The 15655-nt window shown below is 34.5% G+C and overlaps 1 protein-coding gene across 6 annotated transcripts in view; it reads left to right on the plus strand.

Moving 5' to 3' along the window:
• Nucleotides 1–15655, plus strand: part of Nr2c1 (nuclear receptor subfamily 2 group C member 1) — a 50991-nt gene that overhangs the window by 17754 nt on the left and 17582 nt on the right. For all 6 annotated transcript variants that reach the window (XM_027952878.2, XM_027952730.2, XM_071609633.1 and 3 more), the window contains exons 4-9: nucleotides 3760–3841; nucleotides 6649–6828; nucleotides 7985–8132; nucleotides 8210–8300; nucleotides 10110–10291; nucleotides 11571–11721. In XM_027952878.2, the coding sequence (XP_027808679.2) occupies nucleotides 3760–3841; nucleotides 6649–6828; nucleotides 7985–8132; nucleotides 8210–8300; nucleotides 10110–10291; nucleotides 11571–11721 (834 nt within the window). The remainder of the gene's footprint in view (nucleotides 1–3759; nucleotides 3842–6648; nucleotides 6829–7984; nucleotides 8133–8209; nucleotides 8301–10109; nucleotides 10292–11570; nucleotides 11722–15655) is intronic.

Consider the following 15655-nt stretch of genomic DNA (forward strand, 5'->3'; position numbering starts at 1 on the left):
GCCCAAGACCATCCCACTGAATTTCACTTCTAGTCAGTTAGGAGCTACTGTTCATCAGACCAGAGCCCGTGATCTCAACCTGCACATGTCCCCAGTCATACCTCATTAGTACAAAGTCTGAATTTTGTATGTTGATCATATTTTCAAAGTTATGATTAATTATGTCATCAAAATTTATTTATAATAACCCATTTCCCCTCAAAAAGTTCAGGACTTTTTATGCTCTTAAAAGTTTTTGTCAGGCCATTCCATATGGAAAGTTTCTAAGCTCTTTTTTTTTTTTTTTTTTTTTTAAGAGAGAGGGAGAGAGAGAATTTTAACATTTATTTTTTAGTATTTGGCGGACACAACATCTTTGTATGTGGTGCTGAGGATCGAACCTGGGCCGCACGCATGCCAGGCGAGCGCGCTATCGCTTGAGCCATATCCCCAGCCCAGTTTCTAAGCTCTTCAAAGACATGTCATGGGGGCTGGAATTTTGGCTTAGTGGTAGAGAGCTTGCCTAGTATGTGTGAGGCACTGGGTTTGATTCTCAGCACCACATACAAATAAAATAAAATAAAGGTCCATTGACAACTAAAAAATATTAAAACAAAACAAACAAAAAAGACGTGTCATGATAGGATTAGTAACTGCTGCAATGATTTTTTTGTTTTGTTTTGGTTTTCTGTTGTGTTGTTCTTCTTAGTTATACATGACAGTAGAATGTATTTTGACATACTGTATGTACATATATATACATGGAGTATAACTTCCCATTCTTGTGGTTGTACAGAATATGGAGTCACCCTGGTCGTATATTCATTTATGAACATAGGAAAGTTATGTCCAGTTTCATTCTACTGTCCTTACTCTTCTCACTCGCCCCTGCTTCCCTTCTTTTTCCTTTGTCTAATCCAAAGAACTTATGTCCCTCCCCCACCCCCATTGTGTGTTAGCATCTGCATATCAGAGAGAACATTCAGCCTTTGGTTTTTTGGGATTGGCTTATTTCGCCTAGCATGATAGTCTCCAGTTCCATCCATTTGCCAGCAAATGCCAGAATTCCATTCTTCTTTATAACTGAGTAATATTATATTGTGTATATTTACCACTTTTTTTTTTTTAATCCATTTGTATGTTGAAGAGCACCTAGGTTAGTTCCATAGCTTAGCTGTCATGGATTGAGCTGCTATAAACATTTATGTCTGCCATAATAATTTGACATTCTATATGAATAATATTAGTACCCCATCTCTCACCCTGCACAAAACTCAGCTCAAAGTGGACCGAGGACCTAGGCATTAGTCCAGAGACCCTGCACCTACTAGAAGAAGTGGTAGGCCCAAATCTCCATCATGATGGCTTAGGAACCAAATTCCTCAATAAGACTCCTAAAGCACAAGAAGTAAAATCAAGAATCAATAAATGGGATTGTATCAAACTAAAAAGCTTCTTCACAGCAAAGGGAAATAATCAAGAACATGAAGAGAGAGCCTGAAGAATGGGAAAAAAATCTTATGCACTTGCACCTCAGAGCATTACTCTCCAGGATATATAAAGAACTCAAAAAACTTAACACCAAAAAGCAAACAACCCAATCAATAAGTGGGCAAGGCTGGGGCTGGGAATGTGGCTCAGAGGTAGAGTGCCCGCCTAGCACGGGTGGGACCTGGGTTCCGTTCTCAGCACCACATAAAAATAAAGGCATTGTGTTGTGTCCATCTATACCCCTCCCTCCCTCCCTCCCTCCCTCCCTCCCTCCCTCTCTCTCCCCCCCACTTTATTTTTTATTTTTTTTTTAGAGAGGGAATTTTTTTTTTTTTTAATATTTATTTTTTTAGTTTTCGGCGGACACAATATGTTTGTATGTGGTGTTGAGGATCGAACCCAGGCCGCACACATGCCAGGCGAGCGTGCTACCGCTTGAGCCACATCCCCAGCCCTCTCCCCCATTTTAAAAAGTTTTTTTAGGGGCTGGGATTGTGGCTCAGTGGTAGAATGTTCGCCTAACATGTGTGAGGCCCTGGGTTTGATCCTCAGCACCACATTAAAAGTAAACAAAATAAAGATATTGTGTCCAACGACAACTAAAAAAATAATTTAAAAAAAATGTTTTAAAGATAATTAAAAATAAAATAAAAAAATAAATGGGCAAAGGAACTGAACGGACACTTCACAGAAGAAGAAATACAGATGGTCAAGAAATATATGAAAAAATATTCAACGTCATTAGCAATTAGAGAAATGAAAATTAAAACTACACTGAGAATTTGTCTCCAGTCAAAATCACAGTTATTGGGCTGGGGATATTGCTCAGTTGGTAGAGTGCTTGCCTCACATGCACAAGGCCATGGGTTCAATCCCCAGTACCACCAAAAAAAAAAAAAAAATCACAGTTATCAAGAATACAAGTCACAATAAATGTTGGTGTGGATGTGGGGAAAAAGTGCACTCATACCTTACTGCTGGGACTGCAAATTTATAAAACTACTCTGTAAAGCAGTATAGAGAGTCCTCAGAAAACCTGGAACGGAACCATCATTTGACCTAGTTATCCCACTCCTCAGCATATGCCAAAAGGACTAAAATCAGCATACTACAGTGACACAGCCATGTCAATATTCATAGCAGCTCAGTTCACAATAGCTAAGTTATAGAACCAACGTAGGTGCCCTTCAATAGAAGAACTATGTCGTATGTACACACAACAGAATATTACTCAGTCATACAGAATGAAATTATGGCATTTGCCATTGAATGGATGGAACTGGAGGCTATCATGTTAAAGTGAAATAAACCAGTCCCAAAAAACCAAAGGTCAGTGTTAACTCACAATGGGGAAGGATCACATTGGGAGGGTGTGTGGAGGGAGAAGTGGAGGTTCACAGGATTGGGACTAGATAGAGGAATGCGGGGAAGGGTGTGGAGATGGGGATGGGAAAGATAGTGGAATGAATTGGATGTAACTTTTCTATGTTCATGTATGAATATATGATCAGTGTAATTCTACATCCTGTACAACCACAGAATGGAAAGTTGTCCTCGACATATGTAAGATATATCAAAGTACATTCAAGCCAAGTGCAGTGGCACACACCTGTAATCTCAGTGGATCAGGAGACTGAGACAGGAGAATCACTAGTTCAAAGCCAGCCTCCGCAGAAGCAAAGTGCTAAGCAACTCAGTGAGACCCTGTCTCTAAATAAAATACATAATAGGGCTGGGAATGTGGTTCAGTTCAGTGCCCTTGAGTTCAATCCCAAATACCCAAACCAAAAAAAAAAAAAAAAAAAAAATCTATTGTCATGTATAACTAAAAAGAACAAATAAAAATAACTTTGAAATAGTATGTTTATGGTTAAAATGCATTTAGAAAAAAAATTTATGTAGCTGGGTATAGAGGTATATACCTGGAATCCCTGGTACTCAGGAGTTTGAGACAGAAGGGTCTCAAGTTCAAGGTTAGCCTGGGCAACATAGTAAAACCCTTGTCTCAAAACAAGAAAACCAACATCAAAAAGATATTAATGTAATTGTGTGTTGAATTTGATTTTTTAATGGAGTTGTTATGGAACAAATTGAAAAGATATTCTTGCTGTCCTTGTTTTTTACAATAGTTGAAATTTTCACCTATATATAAGACGAGTTTAATTGATTTGAGTTCACAGTTTAAGATTAACTTAAGATAAAGTAAAAAGACTGAATATTCTTTAATTTTTTTAACAGAATGAGATTGTTACCGAGTAATAACATTTTTCTTTTCTCTCTTTTTTTAAGCTCTTAACAGATAATTCTTCCCCAGACCAGGGACCAAATAAGGTTTTTGATCTTTGTGTAGTATGTGGAGACAAAGCTTCAGGTAACATTAAAAATTACCTATATGTATTGTTTTGTTAAAATACATACTATCTTTCTTCTAAAAATAAAAACAAAAATAGTTCTGGGTATGTGGCCCAGTGTTACAGTGCTTGCCTAGCATGTGTGAGGCCCTGAATTCATCCCCAGCACTGCAAAAAAGAAAAAGGAATGTGTCATTTTTATAGTGACATATGACTTTATGTGATTATTCCCCCACTATTGGTGATTGAACCTAGGGTTTCCCACATACCAGATGAACACTCTACCACTGAGTTACATCCTTAGTCCTTTTTAAATTTTATTTTGAGACAGAGTCTCAAAGAGTTGCCAAGGCTGGCTTTAAACTTGTGATCCTCCTCTCTCAGCCTCTCGGGTAGCTGGTATTATAGGTATGCACCACTGCACCCTGCTCAAAATGTAGCTAATTTTTCCCCAGAGCTTTTCTTTCACCTTCTACTTCAGTGCAGTTTGATTTGTAGTGATATAAAATGATTATTTCAATGAATCATGGAAAGTTTCACTTTAAGTGTACACGTAGACATTTTTGAAAGTTAAAATTGGAGGATTTGTCAAAGGAATCACTTTATTATTTTTTTCAGTGTATTATTTTAAAATAAGATGTGATTTTTAGTAATATATTACGTCAGTTGTCAACTTCTGGGAATACAAAGTAATTTGAATTATTGAAGTGAAAAAAGCTTTGGGGAATCTTTGGATTCGGTGTTCTGTGTAACTGAGAAGATTGTTCTCAAAGCTTATTACTGGTACTTGGAGTTAAGTCACTTTCATTCTGATCATTATTATTTCATGCCAGAAATATACTCATATCTGCTCATACATATTCACAGATGCCAGTGGTATACAATTCAAGAGTTTTAAGTTTGTTACTCTTTTCTAAAACTTCTTTATGAAAATCTCCATTAGAACTTTTCCCAGTTTGTTAGTAAGTATGCAAAAGAAATGATCACGGGATAATCAAAATGTAACAGATTTCTTCAGAAATTTCAAAAGTGAAACTTATGAGTAGAGATGATTATATTTCAAATACTAGACTACATTTCATCTTCCTTTCTGGTGTATATTGTATTCAGATTAAAGTATATAATAAAATAGTTAATAAGTGATCTTATAAATGAAAACTTTCGGGTTGGGGATGTGGCTCAGCGGTAGAGCACTTACCTAGCATGTTCAGGCCCTGGGTTCAATCCTCAGCACCACATAAAAAATAATAAAGGTATTTTGTCCAACTACAACTAAAAAATAAATATTAAAAAAAAAAAAGAAACAAAAACTTTCTATGTTAGAAAAGGGGATTATGTTTTGAGTCACCCCCCCCCCCTTATATCAAAGAAGACATTCGGCATTTGTTTTTTAGGGATTGGCTAACTTCACTTAGCATAATCTGCTCTAATGCCATCTATTTCCTTGCAAATGCCATGATTTTGTTATTTTTTAGTGCTGAGTAATATTCCATTGTGTATAAATGCCACATTTTTTTTTATCTATTCATCTATTGAAGGGCATCTAGGTTGGTTCCACAGTCTAGCTATTGTGAATTGTGCTACTATGAACATTGATTAGCTGTGTCCCTGTAGTATGCTCTTTCTAGGTCTTTTGGGTATAGTCCGAGAAGGGGAATAGCTGGGTCAAATGGTGGTTCCATTCCCAGCTTTCAGAGGAATCTCCATACTGCTTTCCAAATTGGCTGCACCAATTTGCAGTCCCACCAGCAATGTACAAGTGTACCTTTTTCCCCACATCCTCGCCAGCACTTGTTATTGTTTGACTTCATAATGGCTGCCATTCTTACTGGAGGGAGATGGTATCTTAGAGTGGTTTTAATTTGCATTTCTCTGATTGCTAGAGATGGTGAGCATTTTTTCGTGTAATTGTTGATTGATTTTATATCCTCCTCTGAGAAGTGTCTGTTCAGATCCTTGGCCCATTTGTTGATTGGGTTATTTGTTTTCTTGTTGTTTAATTTTTGAGTTCTTTGTATACTCTGGAGATTAGAGCTCTATCTGAAGTGTGAGGGGTAAAAATTTGTTCCTAGGATGTAGGCTCCCTATTTACCTCACTTATTATTTCTCTTGCTGAGAAAAAACTTTTTAGTTTGAATACGTCCCATTTGTTGATTCTTGATTTTAACTCTTGTGCTATAGGTGTCCTATTAAGGAATTTAAAGAAGATTACCACTAAACAGGGAAGAGAGGTGGGAGGGAATGGGAGAACGGAATTGCATGGAAAATGGAAGGATCCTCATCACTATATAAAATTACATATATGATGCTGTGAGGAGGAAGAAATGTGTCACAGTAGATTGGGTAGAGGGAGGGGAGGGGAGGGGAGGGGAGGGGGGATAGGGAGGGCAGCACAATACAACAGACACTAGTATTGCTGTACGTATAAACGTGGCTGTATAACCAATGTGATCCTGCAATCTGTACACGTGGAAAAATAAGAATTTATACCCCATTTGAATCAAATGTATGATATGTCAAGATCATTGTATTGTCTTGAGCAACTAATAAAAAAAGAAAGAAAAGGGGATTATAGGTGATTGCTCTTTCCCAAATTTTCTTTAACATTGTTGAGCTTACATTATAAAATTAAAATTTTCATATTTTTTATAATTTATCACAAAGTATAATTATTTCATTCTGTTTAATAGTTCCTAAAAAAATTTTGCACGTCAGAATCAATAATCTTAGTTTTATCAAATTTATTATTTAAAAGGAAGAAATGCGTTTATTTCATTTCTGTTCTAAAATATGTGACTTTTATGTTGTCTTAACATTTTATCTCTAGGGCGTCATTATGGAGCAGTAACTTGTGAAGGCTGCAAAGGATTTTTTAAAAGAAGCATCCGAAAAAACTTAGTATATTCATGTCGAGGATCAAAGGACTGTATTATCAATAAACACCATCGAAACCGCTGTCAATACTGCAGGTTACAGAGATGTATTGCGTTTGGAATGAAACAAGACTGTATGTATTAGCTTTAAAGGAGAAAATACTTTTAAGAATTCCAGGAAACTAGAATTATATTCAAATTAACACATTAAAAATGCCAAATTTTCATTTCAGTTTTCCAACTCGGAATATAAGAATATGTACATATGTGTGTTATTCAACAAACATTTTTTGACTGTTAATATATCTAGTATATATTTGTAATTTGAAGTTGGCACCCAAAAAAATATGACTAACTAGATTCGAGTTTACTTTTTTTTCCCCCCTAACAGTGCCTGAGGATCAGACCCAAAACCTCACATGTGCTAGGCAAGCACTTTACCTCTCTAAGCTATAAACCCCAGTTTGCTTTTTGATTAAACTACTAAAAAGTGACTTAATAAGATAATGATAATGGCTAATAAAAGCTCTCAGAATACAAACACTACACTTAGCATATATATTAATTTCCTCTCAGGGCAGTTCTCTACAGAAGATACTATTGTTATCCATTTTACTAGACAGATGTTGAAAAACTTATCCAAGGTATACAACTAATAAGGAGCACAACTTGGCTTTGAATGCTGGCAATTGTTTTTTAATTTTTTTGAATGCTGGCAATTTGTCTGCCAGAAAATGTACAGTTTACAACCATACTACTTTATCTAGTAAGTAATATGAAATAAAATTCTTATAAGTACTATGTATACCTACGTGAATTTAATATATGTTACAGTATATATATTATAAATAAAGACCAGACAGTTGAAATATTTGTAAAAAAAAAAAAAAAAACTCCTTGCCCTTAGCTTAAAAAAGATCCATCTTAGACTTTTATGTGTTTATTAGTATAATTTTTAATTGGTCACATTTTATTTCATTTTTTTGTTTAAACTCATAGATACATGAGGGATTCATAACTTTGTGTCAATGAGCTTTTAAAAAATAAAAATTCCTTCGTATTTCTACCACAGGAGTGGAGGAGAGACAGGAAACTGAGAGATGCAACTGGTTTATTTTACAAATATGAAGCAATTTTTAAAAATTTGCTTGTATTTTAAGTATTGATGGTTATCTGTCGAATTCAGTGTAGTGGCCTTGTCTTCCATTATTAGCAGGATTGTTGACCTAGAGCTTACATTTATAATAGGCATGAATTCTGTATTATGATATAATCAATCCGTTTTCATAGCTGTTCAGTGTGAAAGAAAACCCATTGAAGTATCCCGAGAAAAATCTTCTAACTGTGCTGCTTCAACAGAGAAAATCTATATCCGAAAAGACCTTCGAAGCCCATTAGCTGCAACTCCAACTTTTGTAACAGATAGTGAAACTGCAAGGTATAGTAAAACAAACATTAAGTAGTTAGTTATTTTTTTTTCCCAGTGATACTGAGACATAAACTTATTTGTTACAGGTCAACAGGACTGTTGGATTCAGGAATGTTTGTGAATATTCATCAGTCTGGAATAAAAACTGAGTCAACTGTGCTGATGACACCAGATAAGGTGTGTTTAGGGCAATTTAAAGCTAAATTTTTAAAATATAATAATTCCTTTAAGAAAGGAAGAGAACTAACTTTTGTTTAATTACTATCTGCCCAGACACTGTGCTTTACTATTTGTCTTTTTATTAAGTGGTTATAACAATGTTGTATATTAAGTTTCTCTTACAAACAGGCCCAAAGGACTCAGATTGTAACTGAGAAGAGAGTATGCTATGCCCAGGCTTCAATCACCAGCACAAAAACTTGAGAATCTAGCTGTATAAGTTGTTTCATGGAAGGAGAATACATGTGTCTTTAAGGTTTAGCTGAAAATTATAATACTTAAAAGTTAAAACTGTTTACTCATATATAAGAAGGCTGTTTGGAGCAGTGGCTGCAAGCATGGAGTACAGTCATATAGACTTGACTTCCTGTCCCGCCTGTGCTTTTTACTGCCTGATTTTAAAGGATCATTCTTTTGTTGATGATAGAGGGATGGTGATTCCTGTCTGACAGGGTTGTTATGAAGATTAAGTAAAATACACATGGAAGTAATAGTCATGTAATTGATATTTATTAAATAATTATCTGCCTACTGATTAATTTGAGGAGAGCACAGAAATTGTTTGTTTTGCTATACATTCACCAAAATCAACTTCATTCACATAGAGAATCAATAGAACAAATGAAACAACAGAAACACAGTTATTATTTTAGGATTAAGAACAGTATGAGGGGCCTGGGGTTGTGGCTCAGTGGTAGAGCGCTTGCTTCACATGTGTGAGATCCTGGGTTTGATCCTCAGCACCACATAAAAATAAATCAGTGAAATAAAGGCATGTGTCCAACTAAAAAATAAATATTAAAAAAAAAAAAGAACAGTATGAGGGGCTGGGATTGTGGCTCACCTACCGTGTGTGAGGCCCTGAGTTCCATCCACAGCACCACATAAAAATAAATAAATAAAATAAAGATATTGTGTCCAACTACAACTAAAAAATAAATATTAAAAACAGTATGAATAAAAACCATAAAGCAAAGTACTAATTGAAAAAATATTATTAAAGGATCTTGCCAGTAGGCCATAGAAGGAGGTTTGGAAGTCCTCTCATTAGGTTTGATGGGATAATTTGAGCATTAAAGAAAGAATGTAACAAGAGGCTGGGGTTGTGTAACAAATTCAGATATCTAAAAATGTATTAATTGAAAATGATACGCAGGGGCTGGGGTCGTGGCTCAGTGGTAGAGCACTTGCCTAGCAAGTGTGAGGCACTGCGTTCAATCCTCAGCACCACATAAAAAAATAAATAAAATAAAGATATTGTGTCCATCTACAACTAAAAAAATATTTAAAAAGAAAATCTGTCACCATTAGAAGTTGCTAAGGTATCAATTCATTGCTCTGAAAAATTGATGAAGGAAGAAAATGAAGCACTTAGTTATATTTACTAAGTGAAGAGTTAAGGAAAAAAATGTTTCTAATGAATTACAGCTAATGCATACAGGATATATTCTATAGTTGTTAGCAAACATAAAAAAATGAAGTCAAATGGGGGAAAGTGTATTGTGTAAGAAAAAGCCAACATCTTAACCGTGTATAAAGATTGTTCAACTCCAATAAAAAAAGAACATGGGATTGGGTGATTTTTTTTTTTTTTTTTTTTTTTTAAAGGGAGTGGGGGTGTTTGAACCCAGAGGCTTAATCATGCCAGGCAAGCATTCATTTATCTTAGTGCACTTAAAGCATTTTGTAATCTAGAATTGGACATTCAGATTTTAAAATAAATTGATGCCAATTTGCAGAATTTTAATACTTTTTTTTTTTTTTTAGGCTGAATCATGTCAGGGAGATTTAAGTACATTGGCCAGTGTGGTTACCTCATTAGCAAACCTTGGAAAAACTAAAGATCTTTCTCAAAATAGTAATGAAATATCTATGATGGAAAGTTTAGGCAATGGTGATTCATCTTTGTGTGAATTTCAAGAAACACAGAGCAATGGTGATGTTTCAAGGTAAGTGTCTTTTTAAATGTTTTAGCATTTACTGGTATATATTTGTTTTAAACACTGTTGATTAAAGTTTCTATTAGACTTAGAAAATTTAAAGTGTAGTAAGTTTTAACTGAAAAACTGCATTTAATATAAAATGTTGAGCAAATTACATTCTAAATAATAAGCAATAAGTGAATAAGATTAGAATGTATTCGTAAAATTTAGGAATATTTTCCCTCTTGAGTAGTAATTTGCATCTGATATTTTAATTGCTAGATTTTATCTTCTGTTTATGTAAGCACAAAATATTTTCTTTCTAAACAGTCTTATTGATTCCACATACAATAATTTTTATTGATAAAAATAAATGTAAAAGACACCCAGTTGAATGAACTACACTTGAGGAAAATAATGCAGAATTCTGTTTTTTATTCTGTCAGTGTTAACGCTTAGGATTTAGAAACCAAATGTCTTCAAACTTTTCTTGTAGTTCTGTCACCTAAAATATTAAATATTGTTCTGGGCTGTAGCACAGTGGTAAAGCACTTGCCTAGCATGCCCAAGACCCTGGGTTCAAACGTTAGCACCAGAAAATAAATAAAATAAAATATTGATAAACTGCGATTGAATCACAATAAGTACTTTATTTAAAATGAGATTTTAAGGAGCTCTAGAAGGCATATCATTGAAAAATATGGGGTGTTACTTTGAATAATTATTTACTAATAGTTTATTATTCTTATTTCAAGTGCTTAACAGTTTTTACATTTACCTATGTAACCAGATTTTAAATTATTCTCTGAATTTTTAAGTCCCAACTCTGTAAATAGAGCACAAGAATTCCCCCCCTAAGATTTTTTTTAGAAGAAACTTAATTCCTTGATATTACATTAATCTGATAATATAGTGTTTCATACCATACGTATAAAAGTTTAATTTGTTGAGTTTGAAGAGAATCATACAAGTCATTAAAATAAACTGTTGATATAGCAAATATCTATTTTCTAAAGTTGTGGAGGTTGTTTTGTTTTGTTTTGTTTTGTGGTGCTGGGGAATTAAACCTGGGACCTCATGCATACAAGGCAAGCACTGTACCACTTAACCCCACATACCCAACCTATTTTCTAAAGAATATTTTAGGTCTTAAATCTTTGTGGGAAAGGGTGGGCCTCCTGCATGCTAAGCAAATGTTCTATCACTGAACCACTAGGCTTAGGTCACAATTCTAGAATTTTCTGTAGAATTTTTATTTTACTCTTGGAGATTGGTCAAGCTCACAGCTTCTGATGTCTCTTTTTAGGGCATTTGACACTCTTGCAAAAGCATTGAATCCTGGAGAGAGCACTGTAGAGGGAATGGAAGGAAGCGTACACCTAATTGCTGGAGATTCAAGCATAAATTACATCGAAAAAGAGGGGCCACTTCTCAGTGATTCACATGTAGCTTTCAGGGTATTTCTATATGTTTTTAAATTTTCTTATTGTGCTATTTGATTCTGATGTTCCTTTCAAAAAATGAAAGTGTGTTTGTTGTACTTTTAAACTAAAAAAATATCCCTGGTTAGAATTCCAAAACGAAAACTAATGTATACATCTGACTAGAAAAGATAATGGCTCAATAAAGCATCCTGTTATGATAGTAATTAGTGTGCTTAAGTCTTAAAAAGTTAGCTTTTACAGCTCTTTAACCATAATTGTTTTTTTATTTTGAAGTTTAAGCATTGGCTTTAATGATGTTTTAAGTACACTGCTTTTTGTTCAATACCTGGCTACTACTACTTTGGTGTAAATCAATAACTAAGAACCAGATATTCTGTGGTACTACAAAGAACTCCATTTTTCTAATCACTCTAATTAACTTTTCAGTGTTGTTATAAGAAGGTATAAAATTTTAATAATATTAGTTTTTTTTAATGCTACTTAATTTTTAAAATTTTTTAGTTGTAGATGGACACAATACCTTTATTTTATTTATTTGTTATTACATGGTGCTGGGGATTGAACCAAGTGCCTCACACGTGCTAGACAAGAGCTCCACCACTGAGCTTCAACCCCAGCCCTAGCTTTTGGTTTTTAACCATTTTGGAGGAGACACATTTATTTTTTTGCCATAAATATATTCTTCAGAATGGAAACTATACACATAGAATACTAGAAACAATATATGTAGTAGACTAAAAAGTCACTTTTTAGTATTTGTTTTGTTTTCAAATGTTATTTGTTCCAGAGTTATAAATATGCTCACTATTGAGACCTCACTTTAAGAACCTATTATTTGGCGCTCCATCTTAACCACTCTGTATCTCTGCCAGCTGTGGCTGATGTTAGCAAGATGTATGTAAAGTGATTGAATATACATGGGAGGTTTTCCTTAGCAATCAATGCAGGGCCTAACTATTCTGTAATGCCTTAGGGTGATTGCTCATAATTTTATGGTAGATTATAACAAATTTCTTAGGAAAACTTGCACAGTTATTTATATAATAAGTGTATTACCAGTAGAAATAATGAACAGAAAATAAATATAACATTAGCCAAAACTGTGTATGATAATGTCTTTTTGTAAAATTCAGTTTGTAGAAACAGCTAGAGAAAACGCATTGTGACTTTAATAATGGCAGATTGCTATAATTTAATATAGTAAAATATATTAGTGAAGCCAATTTTCATATAAAATTTTACTAAAGAAAACTTTAGTAAAATTCAAAATGTTTTATCTGTACTATACAGGGCATTTTTAAAATATTTATTTTTTAGTGGACACAATATCTTTATTTTATATTTATGTGGTGCTGAGGATCAAACTCAAGTGCCTCAGGAATGCAAGCCAGCACTCTACCACTGAGCCACAACCCCAGCCCCTATACAGGGCAATTTAATATGAATAATTAGTGTAATCTGCTGGGCAAGGTGGTGCACACCTATAATCCCAGCAGCTTGGGAGGCTGAGGCAGGAGGATTTGAGAGTTCAAAGCCAGCCTCAGCAAAGCAAGGCACTAAGCAACTCAGTGAGACCCTGTCTTTAAATAAAATACAAAATAGGGCTGGGGCTGGGGTTCAGTGGTCGAGTGCCTCAAGTTTAATCCTCAGTTACCAACCCTCCAAAATTAGTATCATCCTAAAAAATTATGCTAGGTGTAAACAAGGGTGGAGCAAGGCAGATTTTGATTATTTTTTTCTCAGTGTTGTTTTTATTCTAAATAGAAGATATTCTTTTGTTGGTTTTATTTTCTGCTCTTCTACTTAAATGGGAAGAAGGGCATAATGAGACAAATGCAGGAAGAGGACCCAGCGTGAGGAAAAAGGACAAAGGACTTGTTTAGAAAGAAGTTGTTCAACTTTTTGTCTTTGATGTTGGTCCTCAAGATTTTTGCTCCCTTGAAATAAGAGTTTTAAACAGATGAATTGGAAAAACTAGAACTTTGTTTTTCTTTCTGGAATTGGCTTTTTTCCATTCTATCTTTGACTGTTATACCCCGTGTGTCCTCAGAGTTAGCACTGTGAAGCTTCTTTGCTGCTGAAAAGGACAGCTTGTTTTGATTATTATTTACAGTTCTGTTATGTCGAGAGTTTTATGTTTCCTTGATTTCTCTTGAAAAGTTCCTAGAGCCAGGTCATTTCATGGTTGGTTCTCTCATTGAAATTTACTGGTCATGACTTGAAGACTGACATCTGTAATGAGATAGCTCAGTTCTCTTATTTGCTAGGCTAAATTATAGCATGTTCTTCAATTTTTTTACAGCACATTTTCACATACATTTCTTATTTCTTCCCTTAAGTCTCACTACAGTCTTCTGGGGACATTTGAATTTTTATTCTCACTTGGTAGATGAAGAAAGATATTAAGAAATTTTTCAGCGTCTTTTTCAAAATGACCTACATAGTCAAGAAAAGTAGTCTAATAATAGAAATAGAATAATAAATAGAAAAATAGAATAATAGAAAAATAGTCTGATGAAACTGGAAGTTGAAAAATCTAGAATGATAATAATGTATAACAGTTTTATTAAACTCGAGTCTTGGGTATGATTTCATATACCTAGTTCACTTGATTGTGAAAATTTCTTTTAAGAATAATCAATATAGATAGTATTTCCATTTTAGAAATCAACTTATGAGACAAAAGATGATTTCCAAAACTTTTCTTTTTTTGTGTGAGTTATCTCAATATTAGAATCACAGTGTTTTTAGTAACCAGTGTTTGCATCTTGGAAATCCTTGTCATTCTCCCCATGCCTTATTCCTATCCATACCATAACTGAAATTTAACCTTTCTGGTATTTTTGAGTTTGTCCCTTTCTGCTTATTCCTGTCACCATATTTTAGACCTTTTAAAATCTCCAGCTTGAACTATTAACAGTAATATCGTTTCCAGTCTGTCTTCTTCATCTTGTCCTGTGCATTGGTATTAGAGTGATACTTGCTTTAAAAAAAAAAAAAAAAAATTCAATCTAATAATGCCACTTGGCTATTTGTAAGCCTTGAGCTGAGAGTGTAGCTCAGTGGAGCTACACTCCACTTAGCATGTGGGAGGTCTTGGGTTTGATCCCTGGGCTGCCAATTTTTTTTTTTTTTTTTTTTTTTGGTACCTGGGATCAAACCCAGGGTCACTTAACCACTGAGCCCCAGCCCTTTAAGTTTTATTTTGAGACAGGGTCTCACTAAATCCTTAGGGCCTCACTGAGTTCCTCAGGTTGCTTACAAACTTGCAATTTTTCTGCCTCAGCATCTCAAGTCACTGTGATTATACTGCATCTGGTGCCAGTTTTTTAATTAAACCAGGTATAGTGGCACACACCTGTAATCCCAGCAATGTGGGAGGCTGAGGCAGGAGATCCTCAAGTTTGAGACCACCCTGGGAAACTTATCAGACCCCATCTCAAGATTTAAAAACGTCTGGTGATACAGTTCAGTGGTAGAGCCTTGACCTGGCATGTGCAAGGTTCTGTGTTCAATTCCTACTACAAAAAAATAATAATAATAATAAATTAATTTAAAAAATCAATAAAACTTTCAGTAGCTTCTCTTACCCATATGGAACTAAGTTCATTTTAGGGCCTTCCACATTCTGATCCAACTGCCCATTATTTCTCACACATGTATCATTTCCTAGCTTAGCCATTTTCATTTTATTCCTCTACTGAAATAGTAGCACAGGGATGCTTTCTGTAAATGGTTTTTGGATGAACAGTCTACATAGTCATATAAATAATTAATAAAGAGTTAAAAGGTAGAATCCATACCCTAACTAAAGTAACGTAAAGCCTACATCATGTATACTATTAGCAGAATTCCATACAGAAATAGTGTTAGAAGGATAATTGCAAAGGCAAGTGATAACCTCTAAAATAGATTGGTCAAGTTTAGGTCTTGTCTATACCCCTTA

Source organism: Marmota flaviventris, chromosome 3 (assembly GCF_047511675.1).
Source record: "Marmota flaviventris isolate mMarFla1 chromosome 3, mMarFla1.hap1, whole genome shotgun sequence".
NCBI classification, from domain to species: Eukaryota; Metazoa; Chordata; class Mammalia; order Rodentia; family Sciuridae; genus Marmota; species Marmota flaviventris.